This window comes from Pelodiscus sinensis, chromosome 16 (genome assembly GCF_049634645.1).
Source record: "Pelodiscus sinensis isolate JC-2024 chromosome 16, ASM4963464v1, whole genome shotgun sequence".
Classification (NCBI taxonomy): Eukaryota; Metazoa; Chordata; order Testudines; family Trionychidae; genus Pelodiscus; species Pelodiscus sinensis.
In genome coordinates, this window is record NC_134726.1 from 34,778,756 (window position 1) to 34,802,916 (window position 24,161).

At 50.5% G+C, this 24,161-nt stretch overlaps 1 protein-coding gene across 4 annotated transcripts in view; it reads right to left on the minus strand.

Annotated features, from left to right (window-relative positions):
* CACNA1H (calcium voltage-gated channel subunit alpha1 H) overlaps nt 1-24,161 on the minus strand; it is a 572,675-nt gene that overhangs the window by 72,047 nt on the left and 476,467 nt on the right. For all 4 annotated transcript variants that reach the window (XM_075899793.1, XM_075899790.1, XM_075899792.1 and 1 more), the window contains 9 exons: nt 22,962-23,052; nt 17,253-17,461; nt 13,281-13,715; nt 10,864-10,964; nt 9,703-9,826; nt 9,481-9,549; nt 9,124-9,308; nt 2,835-2,961; nt 1,737-1,862 (listed from right to left, as the gene is read on the minus strand). In XM_075899793.1, coding sequence (XP_075755908.1) covers nt 1,737-1,862; nt 2,835-2,961; nt 9,124-9,308; nt 9,481-9,549; nt 9,703-9,826; nt 10,864-10,964; nt 13,281-13,715; nt 17,253-17,461; nt 22,962-23,052 — 1,467 coding nt within the window. The remainder of the gene's footprint in view (nt 1-1,736; nt 1,863-2,834; nt 2,962-9,123; nt 9,309-9,480; nt 9,550-9,702; nt 9,827-10,863; nt 10,965-13,280; nt 13,716-17,252; nt 17,462-22,961; nt 23,053-24,161) is intronic.

The window sequence follows — 24,161 nt, forward strand, 5'->3', positions numbered from 1 at the left end:
GAGAAACAGCAGAAGTAAGGGTGTGTCTCCTCTGGCTAGGTTCTGCGCAGTCAATGAACATCACTGCTCAGAATGTGCTGAAGGGAACCTGCTGTTGTGTGTTCACCCTGTCAGCTGCTTGTGCACTAGTGTGTTCACACTTGCGCTACTTGCCCTGGCCTTCGGAGTGGTGCACTTTGTGTACCTATCCCACAGAGCATCTCTCCCGCTTCTGCCATTAAGTGTTGTGGGAAGGCAGGTGGGGTCTCGGGCTATCCTGGGTCCTGTCTCTGTGCCCCTTGGTGCTTTGCCTCACATGCCAGCAATCCTGGTGTTTCCGCCCACATGTGGTGCCATCTCTCAGCTGTGTGTGTACTGCGCGGTCTACAGGGGTGGTGGAGACTGAATCAAGGATTTCTAGACTAAAAACAGGGAGTGTTATTGCTTGAGTTAAAAAGCCAGGCTCTATGCTCAAGGCACAACAGTCTCACACCCTCTGTGATTCTCGGATGCATCAACAGGAGTGTTGTGAGCAAGACAGGAGAAGTCATTCTGCCGCTCTACTCTGCGCTGATTAGGCCTCAATTGGAGTATTGTGTCCAGTTCTGGGCGCCGCATTTCAAGAAGGATGTGGAGAAATTGGAGAGGATCCAGAGAAGAGCAACAAGCATGATTAAAAGTCTAGAGAACATGAGCTAGGAGGGAAGACTAAAAGAATTGGGCTTGTTTAGTTTGGAAAAGAGAAGACTGAGAGAGGACATGAGAGTGGTTTTCAGGTATCTAAAAGGGTGTCACAAGGAAGAGGGAGAAAACCTGTTTTTTCTGGCCTCTGAGGATAGAATGGGCTTAAACTGCAGCAAGGGAGGTTTAGGTTGGACATTAGGAAAAAGTTCCTACCTGTCAGGGTGGTTAAATACTGGAATAAATTGCCCAGAGAGGTTGTGGAATCTCCATCTCTGGGGATATTTAAGAGTGGGTTAGATAAATGTCTATCAGGGATGGTCTAGACAGTATTTGGTCCTGCCATGAGGGCAGGGGACTGGACTCGATGACCTCTCGAGGTCCCTTCCAGTCCTAGTATTCTATGATTCTATGATCCTACAGGGAACTCCCTACCACAGATTGACCTGTGGGTTACCTGTTGTTTGGCTCAGTGCTGGTATTTATTTATACCAGCCACTGAAGTGCATAGCACCTGATTAACATTTATTATCTTAAAAAAAAAATCCAGGTATCATTCCACATTCATGGCCAGGCCCTTATTCATGCCAAACCTCAGGGGTGGTAACCAGAAATAACGGCACTACTCTATCAGGGCTTGACTCCCCGGTGGTGTGGACTGATGCTGCAACGACTGATTCATCAGCTGTCAATTTCTCGCATCTGCTTAGAGGGCTCTGCCGTCAACGCCAGTACTCCACCAGGACAAGAGTCGCCGGTGTCAACCGGAGAGAGCCCCCGCTGACCTTACCACACGCAAAACGCTGCGGTAAGTACATCCACTTTAGCTACACTGTTTGCGTTCCTGAAGCGATGTTGATTAGGTCGATGGCGGGGGTTAGCGTAGACTAGACTTCAGCATGAGTAATGGGGCCAAGCTCTCAACTCCTGGGCTTTGTTAAACCCTATGAATAAATGAAGCCTCTCTTGGGGACCTGCAGATGAGATGGCTGGAAATTCAGTGCTGGAGGGGGACATGGTCAGAAGAGTTCAGCAGCCACTGACCCAGAAACCTCTTGGAACAAGAACTCCTTTACCTGCCCTAAATTGTCAAAGTTGTACTTCTGCCGGACCCATCGGTAGTGTGCATTGGTGCAGTCGGCTTTAGTGGAGATGTTTCTCGTGTCTGGTCCTTCACAGTAGTAGAACTTACCCTTGAAGAGCTGAAATTGAAGAGGGGAGGGAGAGAGAAAAGGTCTTAAAAAAATACAGAGATATACCTAACTCAGGGTACGTCTACACTAGCCCCCTAGTACGAACTAGGGAGACTAATGAGGGCGACCGAAATTGCAAATGAAAAGCGGGATTTAAATATCCCACGCTTCATTAGCATGTTCCCGGGCGGTCGCCATTTTGGAAATTGACTAGCCCGGAATAACTGCCCACGTCTACACGCGGCAGTGAAACGGGAGTTCGAAATAAAGCCCTTAATTTGAATTAGTTGTTAAATCTCACTCCAGGAGGAATAACAGCTAATTCGAGTTAGGCCTTTACTTCGAACTCCCATTTCACTGCCGCGTGTAGACGCGGGCAGTTAGTCCGGGCTAGTCAATTTCCAAAATGGCAACATGCTAATGAAGCACAGGATATTTAATCCCATGCTTCAGCTGCAATTTCAGTCACCCTCATTAGCCTCCCTAGTTCCAACTAGGGGGCTAGTGTAGACATCCCCTCATAGAGCTGGAAGGGACCTTGAGAAGTAATTAACTCTAGTCCCTTACCCTCATGACAGGACCAAGTACCATCCCCAACAAATCTGCCCCAGATCCCTAAACAGCCTCCTCAAGGATTGAACTCACAACCCTGGGTTTAACAGGCCAATGCTCAAACCACTGAGCTATCCCTCCCACCAGGGTGGGGCTCAGCCAGGCCTGGCCACTTTGTTCTGCTCCAATGACAGACCCTTGGCTGGGATTTGGGATTCCTTCCCTCGTCCCCTGAGCTGGGGTCCCCTTCTTCAGGCACAAAGCCTGAAACCCCTCTGCTGGGTGAGGACGACTTCAGGTCCCTGGAGGCATCGGAGCGGCTTGCCTCAGACAGCTGGAGAAAGGAAGTTGTGAAGGGCCCTGTGTCGTGTTGGCGGGCGAGAAGGGGCTTTCTGAACGAGTGCCTGGGTCGCGCAGGGATAGACTTACCTGCACCCCTAAGATCCCGAAGATAATGAAGAAAGCACAGCAGATGAGCACAATATTGCCAATGGGCCTCAGGGAGGATATCAACGTCTCCACCACCAGCTTGAGACCTGGGGCTCTGCTGATGACTCTGGGGGGACAAAAAAAACCCCCCAAAAAACCCAGGATGGCACTCAGAGACTCCTAGAATCACAGGGCGACAGGACCACAAGGGTCATCTAGCCTAACCCCCCTTGGCCCGACTTTATTCCTCTTCCTTCTCCTTGTGGGCAGTCAGGCTGACATAACCCTTCTTTACCGCCCCTGTATTGGTATAATACAGGCCTGGGCAAAATATGGGCCATAGGCCAGATCTGGCCCACCAAGCTGCCGGATCTGGCCTGCAAGAGCCTCCGCCGGCTCCCTGCCTGCCCTGCCCCTGCTCTGCACTCAGTAAAGCCGGCTGCGGGCCATGTGTATGTTTCTGAATGCTGAGAGCCCAGGAGGGGGGGGGGGGCTTCTCCCCCTACCCCCAGTAGCTCCCACTGGCTGGTTTCTGGCCAATAGCAGCTGCCCGTTTGTAGGATAGGCAGCGTGTGAAGTGCCCCTCCCCTCTCTTCCCCCGGGCTCACAGCAGCAAACATGGCCCCTGCAGCTCCTCTGAGCATGTACAAGGGTGTGGAAGGCAGGGATCCTGGCTAAGGAATATGCTGGGCTGCTGGCTGGGAGCTGCCCAGGTAAGCACTTAGCAACCAGAGCCCATCTCTGGCACCCCAGCCCCTCCCACCCTCAACCCTCTGGCCCCTCCTGCATCCCTACTCCGTGTAACCCAAATCTTCTGTGCCCCTCTTCCAGCCCCATACACCTTGGCAGACACTGCACCCCCTCCTATACTCCTCCTTAAGTCACAACCCCCTCCGCTATCCCAGACCACAACCAAATCCCCCCCTCCCCCTCCTCTTCCCCTTCCCCCTCCCGCAATCCTGCCCCAGGTTACAACCCCATCCCAGACCTTGAACTCCCACCTCCTACTCCCCTCCTCCAGGCCACAGTCCTCTCCTGCACTCATACCCCTCCCAGACCCTGCACCCCAATCCCCTGTCCCACGTCACAACCCAAACCTCTGCACCCCTAGGTCACACTCCCCTCCCAGATCCTGCACCCCCTCCTGCACTTCAGTCTGCTGCCCAGGTTACAAATGCCTCCTTCACCCAAACTCCCTCCCAGATCCCACACCCCAATCCCATACCCCAAGCTCCCTTCTGCACCCAGCCTCCATCCCAGACCCCCACACCTCCTCCATTAATATAATGGAAAAGTGCAGCCCTTGACCACTTACCAAATTCTTGGAGTGCCCCCCCCATTAAAAATTATTGCCCACCCTGGTATAGTCTATTTTGCTATCCTATTCTATAGCTCCTTTCATCAGTTGGTTTCAAAGTGCTGCCCAGGTGTTAATCAGTTAAGCCTCATAACATGCCTTTGAAACAGGCAAGTGATCATGGATCACTCTTCTCTCGGGGTTACTATGCAAGGCTCTTTGCACACTCAGGCAGATGACTCTCCGTTGGCTACAGTTGGCTCCCATTTTGAAAGTTATCTTTGCCTTCTTGAGAGCTGGAGACAGGGCTGGGTGTCCATTCAGACTAAGGCCACCTCCCACCCTTCTGGGGGGCCTTAAAAAGAGAGCAAGTGTATTTTAAAGGGCCTTCGTATATGTGAGAACCAGGCATTTATTTTAAAACAACTCCGAATGCAGTTGTGTGGCAACGGAAAAAAACCAAGGCTGCATCACAACAGGGTGCCCTGGCTCCAGAGTTAGTTGCATGCTCCCAATTACCCTTTCAGAAGAGACGGAGAGGGGGTGAAATTCAATTTTAAAACCAAAAGGGGAATACTTAGTTTGCACAATGAATAATGAAACTGTGGAACTCAGTGCCACAAGATTTCAGTGAGATCAAAGGTCTAGCCGGGTTCTAGAAATGATCAGACATTTATATAGACAATGAGAACAGACACAGTTATATTAGACAGCATAAAAATGTATACATCCGCCTGCTGCAGGGCACCAGGTCTGTGACTGATGAAGACTGGGAAGGAATAACTCCTAGGGGCAGCTTGTTTCACAATTGTCCACTAACAGGTTTCTAGAACCTTCCTCTGAAATACTGGCCACCAGCAGAGACAGGATGCTGAAGCACTGGCCTGATCTGGAATGGAAGAGGTTGGGTGCAGTGGCCCTATACCAAGCCTGTGCACTTTGCCCCGAAATGCCACGTATGTCAATTTGTTCTAGCAGCATCTCATTCCCGGCATGGCTGGAAAGCAAGTCTTAGCCTCCATTCTGCGGATGGAGACACTCAAGTCGAGGGGTGGTTAAGTGAGGCAACCGAGAGAGTCCGTACATGCTGGAGAGGCAGCGGAAGAGCACGGCAGCTGAGGCTCATGGTCCCGGGCTCAGATCTTTACAACATCCCTCTCTTGGAAAGTACTCGGCTGTCCCATCATTGGAAATGCTCGGGGAGGCTAACGAACCGAGGGCGTAGTCCCCCAATGTGCCGAGCGCCTTGGCCCCAGTCCAGTCAGGCACTTAAGCACATATTTTACGTGCTGTCACTGGGACCACTCACGCACTTAGTTAAGCACAGGCATAAGTGCTTTGCTCCGGGGGGGCCGAGGAGGGGATCCTTGGTGAGGAGAGATTAATAAAAATGGGGCTTTTCAGCTTGGAAAAGAGGAGACTAAGGGAGGATATGATAGAGGTCTATGAAATCATGACCAGCACGGAGACTTGCTCCCATAACACAAGATGTAGGGGGTCACCAAAAAAATGAATAGGTAGCAGGTTTAAAACAAACAAAAGGAAGTTTATCTTCATGCAGCACACAGTCAACCTGTGGAACTCCTTGCCAGGGGATGTTGTGAAGACCAGGACTTATAACAGGGCTCAAAAAAGAACTAGATAAATTCATGGAGGATCGGTCCAACAATGGGTAGGAATCTGTTTGTCAGAAGCTGGGAATGGGCAACAAAGGAGGGAACACTGGATGATTCCCTGTTCTGTTCATTCCCTCTGCGTGTTTCAAAGGGGAAGCTGCTGTGGAGCCAGGGTCAGTTGGAGAGCCCCCGCTGGGGACTCTTGTGCATTTCGAAACAGGCACACCACGTGCAGCCCGGAGTCAGATCCGCATTCCTCCTTTGCGGAAGTGCCTATGGACTAGTCGATGGCTATTCCATCGACTAGTCAATTAACCGCATTTTAACCTCCTTAATACTAATAGGATGGATAGAGGCAAACAGCTGTTCTCTCTGAGGAGACCACAAGTTTCTGGAAGCACCTATCTTGTTTCCAAAGAATATCACGAGAAAGTGCATGTGTTTGTGTTAGGCATGACGCAAAATGGGAGAAGGCAAAGTGAGCTGATAAGACTTCCCCAGGGATTTCTACTCTCCTCCTCCCTTTATTACTGCGCTATCAAACAAAATACAAATTCCCTTTATTCCGCTTTCAAATACTGAATCCATCACCTTTTGTCTTCCTAGCCGGCCGCTCCATTGTGTCTAGGTGGTATTAGATAGACACACACAGGAGAAAGACTACAGAAGCGGAAGCTTATCAAATTATTGCCAGCATCTGTTTAATTGCCAATTCACTCCTAGCCAATGCCAACTCACTTGGGAATGGCTGTAAGGTTGTGTACACGTCACTTGGATTAAGGAACCTGCCTGATGTGTAAAGTTATGATAAAAATGCGGCATGAGGAAGGCATTCATCATACACACAGTGCAAGACTGATAAGAAGTCCTCGCTCCAGACCAAGGCAGCTCTTCTAGATAATGGTGAAGACAAAGTACCCGTCGTTTCAGACTTCCTCATGGGTGCTGAGAATGTGCATAGACAACAGATGTACCTAAACCCAGTTGAGATTCACGTTCATTGCCTTCCGGCACTAAGCAATTGGACACTCAAATATTTCTCCCACACTGCTGTGGGCGTGTGTACCCTGGCTTTGTTTAAACTGGTTTAAAAAACACAAATGAGTTATTGGTTTCAGACGGGCCACACTGGGTTTTTAGTCTGTAAATTGATTGATGGAAGATAAACAGACCAAAGCCAAGCTCACAGCAATATAAGAAACAGAGGCTGTATCAAAACTTGTAGATGGTATCATGAGTATTCGTGGGTTGTGCCCACGAACACTCACGATACCATCCACATGTTTTGCTAGTCTTTAAGGTGCTGCTAGACTCCATTGTTTTTTAAGGTTTTCCAATTACAGACTAACTCTGCTACCCCTCTGGAGCTTTAAAAGCTGTATCAGTTCAGCTAACCTGGTGTAAAATCATACCTTTAGCTAAACTGGTTCAACCTTCTGTGTTTAGCAGGCTTGACAATGCAAAGCTGGCCTGAAAACCTTCATGAAAACACAGCCTTGCCCTTTTCATAACTTCCTGTGACACTGATGTTGAAAGAGAGATGAGAATCCTGGCTTGGAGTTAATCCAGAAATGTGACCGACATTTTACAACTTTGGAAGAACCCTCTACTAGTGCAATTACTTATTCTTCCATCCTGGAGCAGATTCACTACAATCTACAATCTACACTACTTGCCAATTTCAGCGAACACTCATCTCGGGTGAGAACAATTTTTATGGTCCAGTAAAATACCATTACTTTCCCCATCATTATCAGCCATTGTTCCATCAGAGCACTTTCATCACGAATTTGTAAGGATGCTATACAGTGAGATTCACTATCATTGCAATTCTAATTTAGATGGTGCATGTATAATCCACACACCTGCAGGGGGAGGTGTAGTCTCATCGAGTGGCAGTTAGGCCATTTACAGAGAGAATAAGGGACTCTACAGACTTAGCTAAGAGCCAGCTGGCTTTTAGCTCATGTGGTAGAGCAGGCCTGGGCAAAATACGGCCCATGGGCTGCATTCAGCCCACCAAGCCATCGGAGTCAGCCTGCGGAGGCAGTGGGGCGCCCCAGGCAGGCTCCCTTGCTTGCCCCACACGTTGCTCAGAAATGCAGCTATGGGGTGCTTTCTCTTTATGAGTCCAGAAGGGAGGGGGAAGATTCAGACTCTGCTCTCACCCCCAGCACAATCCCATTGGCTGGTTTCTAAGCAGAAATTGGCCAATGGGAGCTGCCTGTTTGAATAATAGGCAGCCATGAAGCACAACCCTCCTGTTCAGTTACTCACTCAAGCGCATGGCCAAGCAGGAAAAAACATGTAGGGAGACAGGCTGGTTGGGTGCTGGCTGGTAAGTCTCCTACCCAGAACCTGCCTTTAGCCCGCCAGGCCCTCCCTTTCCTAACCCTATGCCCTCCACTCCTGCCCCGCTACTCCACATGCACCCATACCCCCTCCCAGATCTGACACTCCAATCTCCTGCCCGAGATCACAATCCCCTCCTAACCTTGGTCACATCCCAAAACCCTGCACTCCAGTTCCCTGCCTTAGATTACAACCACCTCCCTCACTCAATTTCCCTCCTAAACTCCATTCTCCCTCCTGTACCCCAATTCCTTACCCCAAACTCCCTTCTGCACCCAACTTCCATCCCAGACCACGCTCCTTCTCCATTAATACCCTAGAAGAGTGCGGCCCTCGATCACTTTCCAAAATCTTGGAGTGGCCCTCCCATCAAAAATTATTGCCCACCCCTGTGTAGAAGCTCATGCACTAAGCTCCAGAGGTCCCAGGTTCGATTCTGCCTGCAGATGACTGGACTCTGGCAGCATTACAAGTGTGGGGGGAGGGAGGGCTTGTCCGGGGCTCAACCATACAATGTACTGAATCAATTCAGTACTCTGCGTATGTCCTACTGGGTCTTTGGAGGACTGGCCTATTGTTTGTGACCTTGGTAAGTCCCTTCCCAACCTATGCCTCAGTTTCCCTGCCTGTAAAAGAAGGACAATGCTCACTAGCTATGGGAAACACGTTGAGGTCTATGGATGAAAAGTGCCATATGAGTGCTATCTTCACTAGTTTCATTCTTTTAAGGAAGCAAGTCTTTCTTTTGAAACTTCAGAGCAAAACAAAGGGCTCAGCAACATGGGAAGTCCCGGAATGATGCAGATGCGAATTGACGGCACACTTGCTAAGCTGCCTAGTAATACCCCGGATGGGCACTGCCACCAGACCCTGACATGTGACTTTGTTTACTACGATTTCACATCACAGGAACCAAGCTGCATGGTGTGACTTTCTACAACAGATTCACACCATGGCATGATGTGTAATAGCTTCGTAGATAAGCTCAAACCCCACAAACCCATTTTGACCAAGGTGAAAGTACCGGAGAGGCCTCAAAGTACGCAGCAATCTTAGGACTCGAAGGACACCCAAAATCTTCGCTCCGCCTGCTGATGCCATGGAGACGATAATGTCAATGATGGAGACAAAGACCAGGACCCCATCCAGGACATTCCAGCTGCTTTGGAGATAGGTGTTTTCCCCAGAGAAGAAGCCAAGGGCCACCACCTAGGACCAGTAGGAGAAGGATATTTAAGCTGTCACCTGGTCATTGCATCCTCGTGTCTTTTGCGTATTTGCTTTACATGCCAGAGAGGGATGGGCAGCGAAATGCAGCTCATCTTCTCTCTCAGACCAACCTCATGGTGGGTTGGCCGGTTTAGCACAGTCACAGAATTACCTTCACCATCATCTCAGCCACGAAGATGGCCGTGAAGATGTAATTGGAGACACTCAGAAAGATCCGCTCCTGTAACACAGTAAGCAATGGCAGGAGGCGGGTCATTTCAACAGCAGAACCCCAACGCCTTCCAGCCCGCAGGGTGCTCCCTGGTGAGGCTGGGGAAAAGTTATCATGGGGATAGGAGGAGGGAGGCAGGGACGCGAAGCAGAGGCTGCTCACCATGCTGTGAGGGTCAATATCAGGCCGCTCCAGTGCAATGGTGATGCAGTTGAGAAAGATGAACACCAGAACCACGTGGTCAAACATCTTGTGGGCTATGACCTTCTGGCACATGGCTCGAAACCTGGGGGGAAGAGGCATACAAGAAGCGGTCATGGCTGGAAGCCAGTCTGGATCAGCAAGGTTGGAACTCACCCCTTGAACTGGAATTTCCTTTCCTGAGAGAGTCCTTAAAATCCTTCAGTGGTATCTATCTCAGGCTATGTCTACACTTCAGAGTTTTTGTGCAAAAGCAGCCATTTTTGTGCAAAAACTCAGAGCATCTACACCTCAAGTGCGTTTTTGTGCAAGAAAATTTACGGTGAATCAACAGAACAGAGGCGTTTTTGCTGTATAGGTATTCCTCTTTCTACAAGGAATAACTCCTTTTTGCACAAGAGCTCTTGTGCCAAAAGATGTGTGTGGACGGGAAACGGGTTTTTTTTTTTTTGCACAAAAGCAGCCTATTGAAAGAAGCACAGGTGCCCTGGTGTCCATTCTGTTAATTGCAATCAGAGCTTTCTTGTGAGAGAGCATCCATGCAGTCTGGACACTCTCTTGTGCAAAAGTGCATCACTTTTCCGATGCGCTTTTGCAGTGTGGACGCGTTCTTACGCAAGAAGTTTTTGTGGACGATCTCTTCCACAAAAAGCCTCTTGTGCAAAAAGCCTGTAGCGTAGACGTAGCCTAAAGGTGCTGAGAAAGGACTTTGCTGTGCATGGTTTGCTGCATTCATTATCATTGAGATAACCAAGGAGTGATGCTATTTATTTGAATTGTATTAATAAGTCACCTCAGCTTCCTGCCAAGGTGCCGACGGTCCTGTCCAGTGAGTCTACCAGTCACAGAGACATTCCTTAGAGCACCAGGGGCCAATTTCTGCCATTTTTTTACCTCAATCCTCATCCAAGAGTTTTGCTAAAGACTAAAACTGGAGTCTGGAATACCACTTGCTGTGGTAGAACCCAACAGAACGGCTGGGGACGAGAAACGGAAACCTGGCAAGGATTCCCTCACCGAATTCTTTCCCCCTCAGTCGGGTATGTCCTGCCCCATGGCATGAGTATCTCCCAAGCCCCAGTTTTCAGTCGCCAGCCCACGCAGCAGATTGGGTTTTCTTACCGATTCTGAGGAGAAAACAAGTAGAGGGACCAGTCTTCATGATTCTTGCACCACTCTGGCTTGTAGGGCTCCAGGGCTTTACGAATCCTGTAGCAGTAGCTCTGGAGAGAACAAAGAAATGGCTCTTTTCCTAGCTCTTCGGGGTCCCTCTATCCTTCTCAACTGAACCTCTGAATTCTTTGCTCTAGTTTTGGAAAAGGTCGTGTTAGGTCTTCCTTTTCACAGTCTAGTTCTGCCCTGTGTCCTTATAGGGCCTCTCTTACCCCAATACAATGATGTGCCAGAGGTCCAAAGGAAGCCTGTAGCTAAGCTAGGAACTGCATTCAGGCTTCCCCATGTCCCAGTCCAATGCTTTATCCAAAATACCATCCTTCCCATCAAGCTATCAGGCTAGTAGGGAAGTGAATAAGAGCCACACAACATTGTCCATGCGCAGCCAAAAGTGCAATGAAAGCATCGTTACCGGACAATCTGATCTTCAGACCAGCAGCTGGGATCGGGACTGATGCAGGCTGGTGAAGAGCTAACCCTCTTTCTATGCATGCGGAAGGGAAACTTCCATGAACCCTACATACATGTCCAGATCTTGAAGCTCTTACTCCTCCAAAACGTCCTCCAAAATGAGCGGGAGCTGTGGGTGCTTGCTGCACCCCAAACCAATCCAATAAGGACCAAGGGGCTTCCAAGGTTCGTGGTGCTGAACGAAGTGCTTGGTAATTAATTAATTTAATCCTTGCCTATGAAATTTTTGAGCATCAGTGTAAACTTCCCTACTGAGAGGTATTGAAAATCCTGTTTGGTTGGTTTCTTTTGCAGCACCAGAACGCCGGGCCTAAGCTCTCTACCCACATCTCTGTAGTTACGTCAACACCGATGACATGGTGTCTCTCTTCTGGCTGCCATGAGGCTGGTTTGTCTATTTCGGGGAGGAATCTGTAGGGGCAAACTGGGAGCCAGTGTAATCCACATACCTAGGCTATGTTTAGACTGCGTTCCTCTTCTGAAAGAAGAAATGCAAATGAGGAAAGAGGAAATGCAAATGAAGCACTTTCTCACACTTAATTTGCATATCCTCTTCTGATCCTTTTTCCAGAAGAGGTTTTTTCGGAAAATAAAGCAGTCTAGATGGGGGTTTTTGCGCAAACCCCCCCTTTTTCGAAAGAACCCTGTAAACCTCATTTTTTGAGGAAGAAGGGTTCTTTCGAAAAAGGGGATTTTTGCGCGAAAACCCCCATCTAGACTGCATTTTTTTCGGGGAAAAAAAAACTTCCGAAAAAAGGATCGGAAGAGGCTATGCAAATTAAGTGTGAGAAAATGCTAATCAGCGCTTCATTTACATTTCCTCTTTCCTCATTTGCATTTCCTCTTTTGGAAGAGGAAAGCCGTCTAGACGTAGCCCTCTTGTGGTTCACTGTCCCCCCAGTGGAACTTAGACCACTACTAGTGAGAACTACGAACAAGGGAGCTTTATCGCTCAAGCTGTAGAGGCTCCTACACTGAGGTCCCAGGTTCAAATCTACCCGGTGAAGGTCATGCCAACAGTGACCGGAATCCTTTCAGCTTTATCCTCCCTTCACGAACTTGGGAGCAAAGTGCCTGAAATGGGGGTCAGGGTAGAGGGTTCACAACTTGCAGGGCTCTTAGGTTGGTGCTGGAGAGCAGCCGGGTTAATGCTGCCTTTGCAAAGGGTGCTTCCAGCTGCTCTGCGCCACCAGACACGTCGTTCTGTGGGGGCAGGGAACCCTTTTTGGGTCGGGGGCTGCTGACCCACAGAAAAATCAGTCGGGGGCCGCACACGAGTGAGAAGCCGAACGAACCCCTCACTGACGCGGTCCCCAACCAAGGCGGAGACAGACACTCCCCACATACCCCTCACACGCCAGAGCCTCGGAGGAGGGGCAGGCTAGTAGATTTTGTGTGCTTCAGCCCCATAGTGGGGCAGTGGGGGGCTGGAGGGCTGACACGGCTCCTCAGTGCTGTGGGGGGGGCGAGCCCTGAGTCTTGGGGGCTGGATCCAGGGAAGCTGGGGGTTGCATACGGCTCCTGGGCTTTAGGGTCCCCACCTCTGCTCTAGTTAAATGATGGGTGGGGGGGCGGAGGACACACCTTTGCACGGTGTTGAGATCACAACAAGTAACGTTTGGGAGGGAGTCCGGAAAGGAGGGCCGTCCACAGCCGGGGGTCGTGGCTCATGTGTTAAGTGGGGGCCCATCACCTGGACACGTTACCTCGCCTACAGGTCAGACTGTAACGGAGCCCCGGTTGGCTGACCAAACGTGCCAGGAAGGAGACACTATTTCACTGGGAACCGGACTTCCCTTGACACCAGCCCGCCGGGGGCAACGACTGTGCTCAGGCTTTGAACGAGGGAGAGGCTCCCTTCCCTCCCGAGCCGCCCCATCGCCACGGCCACTTACGTCGTCCATGTCGTCGTCGTAATCCAGGGGGTCGTCCTTGTGGCTGTCGAGGCGCAGGAAGAACTCACTGGGCACGTGCACCAGTTTGCCATTGCAGTCCTGGTACTCGGCAGGCAGCACAGCCATGGGGTTGATGCTGAGAGAGTGGCGCAGGGCAGGGAGCTGCAGGAGCTCCGGCAAATCCAAGGTGCTTCTGTAATCCAGCGACTCCGCTCGGCGGTGCAGGGCGGCTCTGCTGACCGTGCTGGACTTGGCATCGTCGGAGTCGTCGTCCGTGCTCCCTTTCCCCTCCCCAGAGAGCAAGGACTCTCTCTCGCCCGACTGGTTCTTCTTCTTCAGGCTTGGGGCCCTGCCCAGGCTGTTCCAGCTGGACCGGCGGCTTCCCCAGTTGCTGTTGGGTGCCCAGTTCGCACAGGGCGAGCTGCGGAGGCTGGACTGCGAGACGGGAAAAAACACACGTGAGATTCCCCCCTCCAGTGGAAGGGAGCAGGGAAATGGCTGGGAGGGGGAGGGATTTAACCCTGCAGTTGTGGCACAGACTGGAAGGAGGCTCCAGAGACAAGAGCGTCACTCCATTAAGCAGAATGGGGAGTTTAGGGCGAAGACAGGGCAGGCGTGGGCAGCGGGTAATGGAGTCAAGGGAAGGCACAGCCTTCCCAAATTCACCTACACGCCCCGGTCGCAGGGGAAGGAAGCCCTGGCCCTGCAGGTGGCCAGGAAGGATTGGGCTGCGAGTGGGAGGGGCTTAGCTCCAGGGGCGGGCCTTGGGTGGAAGGGGCGGGGCTAGGGCTTGCTTCCCTCAGCTGGGCCTTCACCCGTCGCCCATGGTGGGAGTGCTGGAGTCCCAGTTGAGAGCTGTCCCGCGGCCTCTCTCATCTCCATGACTCCCTTCTACTGAGGCACCGAGAAGGGACCTGGGTGCCCAGGTGAACCCACATGGAAGGCGCCCCTTTAAAGTGCCCCATTAGCATGGCTCCCACCTTTCCCTCGGCAGCATTCCTGAACCCCCTGTGGGTTTTGAGTCCATGTGGGTTTTGCCTGGGCATGCCAGCCTCCTTACCAAGTTCCCAGGACTTCCGGAATCTCAGTGCTCACAAGAGCTGCCGATTGCCCACGGCCCCGCAAATGACACACTGCACGTCGGCTTGGGGTGGGCGTCCACTTGCCTGACTCAGGGCCATACAGTAGCACGCCTGTCTTAAAGCATATTCCCCCTGGATACTCGCTGTCCCTAATGGAAACTCGAGGCTGGCGCTGCATCTGCTCCAGAGCCATTAATCTCTCAGCCAGCAGGGGAGCCCAGCCAAGGAAAATGTTATGGACTTCCCTCCTGGGGTCCTTTTACATACCACTTAATGGGAGTCCTCTTTTTTTTCTGAGAAATCGGCCACACACCCACTTAGTGGTAGGGCTGGGTCTCGTCACTGGAAATACATTCTTGTGTGTCACAGCAAGAATCACCCCCCTCCGTTCCTTAACTCCCCATTAAGCAGAATGGGGAGTTAACGGCTAAGACAGGGCAGGCATGGGCGGTAGGTAATGGAGACAAGGGAAGGCACAGCCTTCCCAAAATCTCATTGACACTAAGATTCCTTTACACCACTCTGGCAGCGCAAATAGGTCCAGCCCTCAGTCTCTATGCCCACCGGATAATATGCTTTTGAACACTGACGTGATGTAGGTGCCTACATCCTATTGGCTTTCAATGGATCTTTGCAAATGTTATGGACTGGGATCATATTTTTCCTTAAATGTACACTCAGACGGCTTTTCTCCTCATAGCAAATTTTTGATCATTATTTTGTAAATGCAAATAACTCCCGGGACAAAAGCTTTCAAGGTCAGAGCCGGGAAGCCTAGAAAGAAATCTTTTTTCTGAACATTTTCCTTCTGGCACGGAAACAGAGCAGATGCCTTTAAGTAATTCTCCTTGGTTTTGATTAGGGTTCATCTCCGGGCTGCCGGTTCCATTGGGCGGGGGTGCTGCCTGTGTCCTGATTCAAGCCTTAAGCCAGCAATCCCATGTAAACCCAAGGCAAATAAGAGCCATCTCTGTTTTCTTTTCAGAAGCATTACCTCGGCTAGGCAGCTTACCACAGGTGATAGCGGCTCTGCCTCAGCATGCTGCATGAAGTGCATTCATGTTCCACTGCTTTGATTCCAACATGATAGCCAAGTGACATAGTGAAAAACGGGGCAGATAAGCAGTTTTTGTCTATGAACTCTGGGCCTGCTGTTTCCACCCGCCTTCCCACCCACTGCACGGTCGTGCCACAAAATCGGCAGCCTGTTTGGTAACTCTTGCCCTCTCTCTCCCCTCACAGGGCAATTCCCTAACGATAATCCATCATTTCAGCTCTCGCTTTCCATTTGTTCCCCTAGGTAAGGAGCAGAGCAGCTCCACGAGGCGTGAACGTGTGTTCGGATTCCTTCACGATCCTTCCGAGACCGTTTATTCCGACCACGGACGTGGGGCCTCACATTTAGCCAATCGTTAAAATGCCACAAGGACTCTGGGCCTTGCAGCATCATCACCCTTTCCTTCCACATGACAGGAGAGGCTTCGCGCACCTCAAGTCTGAGACCTCTGGAGGTGGGGCTGTCATTCCAGGAAGAACATGTTTCTTACCAGGGTGGTTTGCCAAACGAAACCCCCTCCAAGTCAGTGCCCAAGTATAATGCCTGGGGCTGCCTGCATTCAGTCAGTTGACCCGGCTTGTCTTTCCTTCTGACATTTTCTTCATAACAAAGGAAGCTGTTTAGGGGCACTGAGACCCACTCCCCCAGCTGTGCAGCACTCATAGACTCATAGACTTTAAGGGACCATAATGATCATCTAGTCCAACCCGCTGCACAGTACAGGCCACAGAATCTCACTCACCCCTCCTAGAATAATCCTCTCACCTAGAACTCAGATATTGAAGCCTTCAAATACTTTCAAGGCCCCAAGATGCAGAGAATCCTCCAGCTGTGATCTGTACCCCATGCTACAGAGGAAGGCGAAAAACCTCCAGGGTCTCTGCCAATCTACCCTGGAGGAAAATTCCTTCCCAATCCCAAATATGGCAATCAGCTAAACCCTGAGCATGTGGGCAAGACTCACCAGCCAGACACCCAGAAAGTTCTCTATAGTAACTCCTATCATCCCTCCATTGACCTATTTCCCACTGATAATGAATGGTCCATTAGTTACCAAGATCATGTAACCTCTTCTTCTGGGAATGAAGCAGCAAAGCCCCCAGCCTAATTTCTCCAGTGACCGCAGCACCAGCAACTCATCTTGGCTACTCTAGGCATTCCCTGTCCTGCCGGCCTTCCTGCTGCCAGACCACATAGTCTACTCAGCTTGGCACCTGGCAGTCCAGTCCATGCCTGATCTCACCTTCCCACCGATCGTCTCCCCCGTGCAACCCACGGCAGGAAAAAAAATCACTGCTGAGTCGCAGTGCATCATGGGATAGGCTGCCGCATGATGCCTCATGGGAGATCTAATCCAGCCAGGGAGTTGGACCAATAGGGGAGAATGAGGACGTGCTCTGGGGATGAACCCAGGAGACAGGGGCAGCCTTTTCACAAAGATGGCAAAGGGCATCTTTTGGGCCCATGGCAAATTTCAAGTCCTAGCTCCAAAGCAAGGGGGCTCTAAAGCCAGTCAGAGAGGTCACCAGAATGTTTTAACATGGGGACAAGTGATCTATTTTCCTCCAGCCTCACCCTCAGAAATGGCTAAATTGTTCTGGCGACAGGTTCCCAAACCAGTGCAGCCGGAGGCAGACACACAACATGGAAAATTCCAGCCCACAGGGCAAGCTTTTGACAAAGTGGCCATGCAGTTGTCAGCAGGGTCTTATAATGAGAACTATTGAACAACCTTAATCAGAGATAGTGCTACCAGCCCTACCTACGTTATACATGTCTATCCTCCTCCACGTTATTATATAACGGGGGGAATGGCTAACCCTGGTAACATACCAAGGACTTTTGATCGTAGCTGAGTGGATCGACCGACGCGTTGCTCCCCCTCCGCGATTCCACAAAGGTGTGCACCGAGTCCATGTGCGGCGAGCACTTTGGCGTAGGCATGGGAGTAGCAGCAGTGCGCATGATGATGGGAGGGGGCTTGGTCCCCCGGCCCTCCACGTGCCCGTTTGGGGTAATGGCAATGGAATACATCTTCATCTCTGGGAAGAAGGCAAGTGCAGTTAGGCCTCTGCTCAGGAGCTTAGCTAAGGAAGCAACCAGCACTTTTAAAACAGGCAACCCACATTTATCTCCGAGGGACTTTCCTGAATGGAAAATCCAATCGAAACTCCTGGGTGCCATCCATGCCAGGTTGACCTGTCATAGGCGATAGAAGGTCCAAGCCAGGAGCATACAGACGGCCCCAAGCTTAACAACAATCCCTAGGCCTTACATAACATTCTTCACCAGTAGGTCTCAAGCTACTTTAAATAGGAGTTGGCCGGTATCATTATCCCCATTTAACAGAGGGGAAAACTGAGGGACAGTGAGGCAAAGTGACTTTGTCCAATGTAACCTAGCAATTAAACCAAAGTCCCCTGAGCCAGATTAAATTCAGAGTTGCTCTTGACTCCAGACTTCGTATTTGCATTGAAGCTTTTGACGACAGGTATTACTGCAGAGCCAGGAAAAGGACCCACGTGTCCTGAGTTCTAGTCTGCGAGACCTTCATCATTGCTTGGTTTAAAACTCACCCTGGGCTACAAAAGGAGTTGTAGGTTCTCAGCAGGAATCAGGATTGGCATTGTGGGTCATACGGCTATTCATTTCCCCCCAAGGGAAACAGCTGTTAGTCCTCATGCGCTGGCCAAATTCCAGTCTGGATACAATATTCTTCCCATCCTGCCGTACACCGAGGTGCAGAGGGTTCATGTTTTGTACAGTGCTTTGGGTTCCTTTGGGGTGGAAGGCACTGTACAAACGTACACCGAGACCTTTAGTTACCCGTTACAGGGACAGGAAATGCTAAGGACCCCTAAACATACAGGCGACCCCCGACTTGCGACCGTCCAACCTGCAACCCCCTGCATTTACAGCCACGCTGCAGCACCGCCTACTGCCCAGCAGAGCCCCCTGGCTCCAGGAGACTACAACTCCCAGGAGGTAAAGTGGGCCAGGAACGGAACCCCTGTTCATAACATTGCCCCTATGGGCAATAAGGATTCGAGTTATGACGGCCTGACTTATGATGGTTCCAATTAGGTTGTATGTGCAGGGGTCGCCTGTATATGCATATACACATATAAAGAAAAGTTATTTATTAGTTCCCATAATAGAAGAACTAGAGGACACCAAATGAAATTAATGGGTAGCAGGTTTAAAACTAATAAAAGAAAGTTCTTCTTCACACAGCATGTAGTCAACCTATGGAACTCCTTGCCAGAGGAGGCTGTGAAGGCTAGGACTATAACAGAGTTTAAAGAGAAGCTAGATAATTTCATGGAGGTTAGGTCCATAAAAGGTTATTAGCCAGGGGATAGAATTGGTGTCCCTGGCCTCTGTTTGTCAGAGGCTGGAGAGAGATGGCAGGAGACAAATCGGTTGATCATTGTCTTCGGTCCACCCTCTCTGGGGCACCTGGTGTTGGCCACTGTCGGCAGACAGGACACTGGGCTAGATGGACCTTTGGTCTGACCCAGTACGGCCGTTCTTATGTGCTTATGTTCTTATCCTTATGCAGCAGAATAATTTAGCAAACTATTTTCCCTAAGAAGTGCTGCTAGCTAATAAAAAAGAAAGGTAGCAATTTCACCATGCTGTTTCAGCTCAATGGCAAGTGTAAGGGGGCCTCTCCTTGAAACATAGGGGCTGTCACGGCAACACAGCATCAGAGCTATTCAAAAAGCAGCATAGTGTACTTGTTAAAAATTACAGCAATTGTATGCATGATGAACATAAACAAGAGACTCTACAACAAAACTCCTTCTGCATTGCTGAGTGCAGTAAGACTGTCGCCAACGCCTGGATCCAAATACAAGGTCTGGAGACAAGAGCAGCTCTTAATTTATTCTGGCTCAGTGGAGTTTGGTTTAATGATTGCAGAAGCTGCAGTCTGGGAGAGAGGAGAGGAAGAGACCATCTGCCATACGTAGAAGAGAAGAGCAATTTTACACTTGTACAGGTAGTTCAGGAAATGATTCTACCTCCACCTAGTTAGCTACTGCACTGAGGAAGCCAAAGGTTTATTACCCCCGCTAACTCTCCTCCGCTGCCTGCTTTTGTCAGGTAGTGCACTTGTATTTTTAGCATCAGTTTGCTTATTTGCTTGCACACAAAGAGTCTGGCCATAAAGCACTGAAATTAACGGAAGGTTTGCCAATCACTTCAAGGGGCAGAAGATCAAGCCCATAATTTGCTAATCCGCATCAAACAAGATCCTTCTGTCCATACACATTTTAAAGGCCAATGCGTATGTAATGGGATCATTAATGCCCTTCTGTTGTTTGTACACATGTCGGCGTTTAGGAGGGTCATGGAGACCAGAGAGGGTCAAGTTATTCCTTGCAGAGAGTTTATTCTGAGAATTCAGCTCCCTTCTCTGTTCGTGAGCTCCCTAAGAAAAAATGGCAATTTCCTTTCTGCCCTGGAACAGGCCTGTTATTCAAAGTGGTTCTGCAAACAGTTTGTACAAAGGAAGCCAGCCAGTGGATTGTTCGCCAGCAAAGATGAATTTGATAAGTGGATATTTGGAATTTCCAGTTGTGCTGAACAACCAGGCAGTTAACTCATCTAGTATTGCTCCAGCTTTCCCATTGGAGACTCTAACCATTAAAACCCATCTGCTTCGACCCAAAATGAATTCCATTTGGTTGCCAAATGACTGTCATTTCATTGAGTCAAAAGAAATTTTGGCTACTGGCCCAAAAGACACTGAGGGTATGTCTACACTACCACCCTAGTCCGAACTACCGTTACTCCTCGTGAAACCTAGTCCGAACTACCTAGTCCGTGCCGCGTGTAGCCGCGCGGCACGGAGTCTGCACTAGCAGACATTTAAAAATGGCGGCGCCCGGCTTTATGCAAATGAAGCCCGGGAAATTCAAATCCCGGGCTTCATTTGAAACTCCGGTTGCCTACATTACCACACTAGTTCAAACTAGGGTGGTAGTGTAGACATACCCTGACAAATTCTCCTAACAAAACCTCACCCTGAAAATTAAAAGAAAAAATGACAGTGTGGCACTGTTAAAAAAAAAAAAGCAAACATGCCTCTGGGAGGCATTAAACAGGAGTGCTGTGAGCAAGACAGAAGGAGTTGTCCTTCTGCTCTACTCTGCGCTGATTAGGCCTCAACTGGAGTACTGTGTCCAGTTCTGGATGCCATATTTCAGGAAAGATGCAGACAAACTGGAGCAGGTCCAGAAAAGCGCAACAAAAACGATTAAAGGTCTAGAAAACATGAGGTAGGAGAGAAGATTGAAAGAACGGGGTGTGTTTAGTCTGGAAAAGAGAAGACTGAAAGGGGACACGATACCAGCTTTTGTTACAAGGAGAAGGGTGAAAAATTACAGGAGGCCCCCAACTTGCGACGCGATTCGTTCCAGAGGAAGTGTCTCAAGTCAGGGGTGTCGTAACATGAACCCGCATTTACGGTAGCCATCGTGCATTGTCGTAAATGTGGGCCGAGGACGTAAGTTGGGGTGTTCCGGCCCCTTCTGCACTTACAACAATGATTGTAAGTGTGGGGGGTCAGAACTCAGGCAGTTGCATCTTGGGGGCCTCCTATATTCTCCATAACCTGATGATAGGACAAGAAGCAATGGGCTTAACTTGCAACAAAGGAGGTATAAGTTGGACATTTTTCCTAGTGTCCTAACTGTCGGGGTGGTTAAGCACTGGAATAAATTACCTCGGTGACCTCTCGAGAGCCCTTCCAGTTCTATGATCCGTGTAGCTGTTGCATTATTGACTTCTGTATTTTATCCTTTTCGCCTCCCTCTTAGGGTGTGTCTAGACTACAGGGATTTTTCGAAAAAAGTGGCCTTTTTTCTAAACATCTTTACTGTGTCTAGACTGCTGCCATGTTCTTTCGGAAGTAAATCGAAAGAACGCAGTAGTTTTTTTGACCGTGGAAAACCTCGTTTTACGAGGAAGAACGCCTTTTTTCGCAAGTGCTCTTTCGAAAAAAGGCACCATGTCATGCAAACTGTGCTTTTTTGAAAGAGAGCATCCGGACTGCCTGGGTGCTCTCTTCTGAAAAAGCGGCTTGCTTTTTTGAAAGTGCTGATTGTAGTCTAGACGCTCTTTTTCGAAAGAGGCTTTTTCAAAAGTATCTTTTGAAAAAGCCTCTTTCGAAAAAGGCGTGTAATCTAGACGTAGCCTTAGTGTCTAGTCTGTTATAACTGTAAGTTCCCCAGGTTGGAGAGACTATTTGTACAGTACCTAGCACAATGAGGCCCTGTTCTCACTCAGCGCTTGTATCAACCAAGCTTCACCTGGATGAATGTTTGTCTGACAAGCCAGTGAGAAAGGGTGTGAATGTGGCTGACTCAAAAGGCAATCAAGGCTACATTTAGCAAGGCTTCTCCCCAGCTGTGAATGTGATGAGATGTCGTGTGGCCAAACAGCCAGGTGTTTAATACAAGGGGGCGGGATATATTGGAAAGAAGCACACACATTCTCTCTTCCTATTGTGAAGCCTGAAAAGTCTTTTTTGCACCTCTGAAACACTTTTCGAAGAGTTGAGAACCCAAAACTACTGCCCCACCAGCATAGCAGCCGAGCGAGACTCCAAACGAAATGTACTGCCCCCTAGGGGAGAGAAGCGGGATACAACTCACAAACAGGTGGTCCCAAACTTGTCACACAGTTGTAGTCTCTCTCTCTTTTGGGGACCCATTGAACCTGCTCCTCCCACTCCACTGCCCTCTATCCCCCCAGCTCAAGCCCCCTCATTGGCTCCCCCCAACCCACCCACTTCTGTGTCACAGCCAACTTCTCTCCCACTGCAGCCGATAGGTAACATGGGGCTCTACAAAATCCGAGGCAGCAAATTGCCCCAAATTTCATGGTGCCCTATGTAGACATGTGCTGCCCATGGGCTCTGGCCACCCTCATCCCCCAGTTCCTAGCTCAGCGCTGGTTCGGCCGTCCTCTGCCCCTCATTCTCTAGGGCTCAGTGCCCAGCTTCCCCCCCCCCACAGGGCTCAGTGCCCAGATGTGCCCCCCCAGAGCTCAGTGCCTAGCTCCTCCTCCCCGCAGTGCTCAGTGCCCATCTCTCCCCCAGCCCCGCAGGGCTCAGTGCCCAGCCCCCACTCACCAGGCAGCGGCTGGGTGGTTCTCGCAGGCTGGAGGACTGAGCAGGGGGCAGCCGTACAGCAGACAGCTAGAGAGAAGCATCCCTTTCCCCATAAAAGTGATGCTTCTCTCCAGCTGGCTGCACGCCGGCCTGCTGCTCCTCCAGCTCCATGGCTCCAGCAGCTTCCTTTGCACTGCTGTTGCCGTGGGGATCCGGCATCCCATGCCTCTGCCTGGGGTTGTCAGAGCACCTGGGGAGAGGGCTTCAGGTGGGGCGCGGGTGGAAGGGTGCCTCCAGGCCCCCTAGTGAATTGGGATCTACCATGTGGGCAACACTGCCATAAGCTATCCCCCAGGGCCTCGGGAAGCAGCACTGCAGTATGGCTATGCCCACCGCAGAAGGAAATTCAAGCTTCCTCCTACCTGTTGTGCGGAGGTCTTTCAGCTTCTCAAACTCCTCTTCGAAGTTGGCAGATGTCTTGTCCTCATCCGTGTCCGACCTGTTGGCGTCACCCTGCAGGGGGGGAAGGGTGAATTTAATGCTTCGTTCGTGTCTCGCTCTGGAGCAAGGAAGAGACGTTTTCGAATAAAATGTCCCGGATCCATTTTAGTTCCGAGTGCTAGATCTACGGCCGCGCACGTAATCCATCGCAGCAGGGAGGCCAGGCCTATCTCGTGGGTAGCGCACAGACCCGGGCCAGGGAAGAGGACACGTCAGGTTCTAGCAGCAACGCTGACGTGTTGAGTGGCCGCTGGCAGACCTCTCTGCCCTGCAGTGCCTCACGTTCCCTCCCTTGATGTGCAAATTATTCACTAAAACGGGGACCATGAGACTTCCCTCTTGCAGGCATCGATCCATTCACGTTCGCAACGTGTTTTCAAAGCTGGGGCCGGGACTCTTCGACTGTGTTTGTATGGGGGTGCCCTGATCTCAAGCCTACCGCCCGGGATGGGGCCATAGGGCGCAGCTACCCCGGGGCCTTGCGATTCAAAACAGCCCAGGCTTCCCAGCTGTCACTGCTGCCGTAGCAACAGCGGCAGCCGGAACCACAGGCCCTTTAAAGCGCCACCCGAGCCCTGCTTGGTGCACTCCAGACAGCGCTGTGGGCTGCCAGGAGTAGGGGTGTCACACTCTGGGTGGTGCTGAGTCCAGCCCCCACCCCTTCTGGGAGCACAGAGCTGCCCCCTCCCCATCTTGCCTAGAGGCCCAGTGAGACTGTGGACCACTGCCTGATCTTCACTAAGGCCTACGGGCGCTATTATACTATACGAGCCAAGCATTATTATACATTTTACAATGGCTTTGAAACACTCTTATCAAACATATAAGCATGGCCAATGCTGCTGTATACACTTCACTGGCTAGCCCGGGAGGGGTGTGGGGGGAGACCTTTTTTGTGTACTGACCCACAGAAAAATCAGTCAGGGGCTGCATACAAGTGAGAAGCCAAAATCAAAACCAACCAACCCCCACTGATGTTGCACCCTAACACAGGGGAGCCTAGAGGGGCCCAGGCTAGTAGATTTCGTGTGCTCCAGCCCCACGGGCAGGGGAGGGGGTAGTATGTCTGTGGGGGAAAAAGGGGAGGCTGGAGCACCAGCATGGGCTCCCCAATGCAGGGG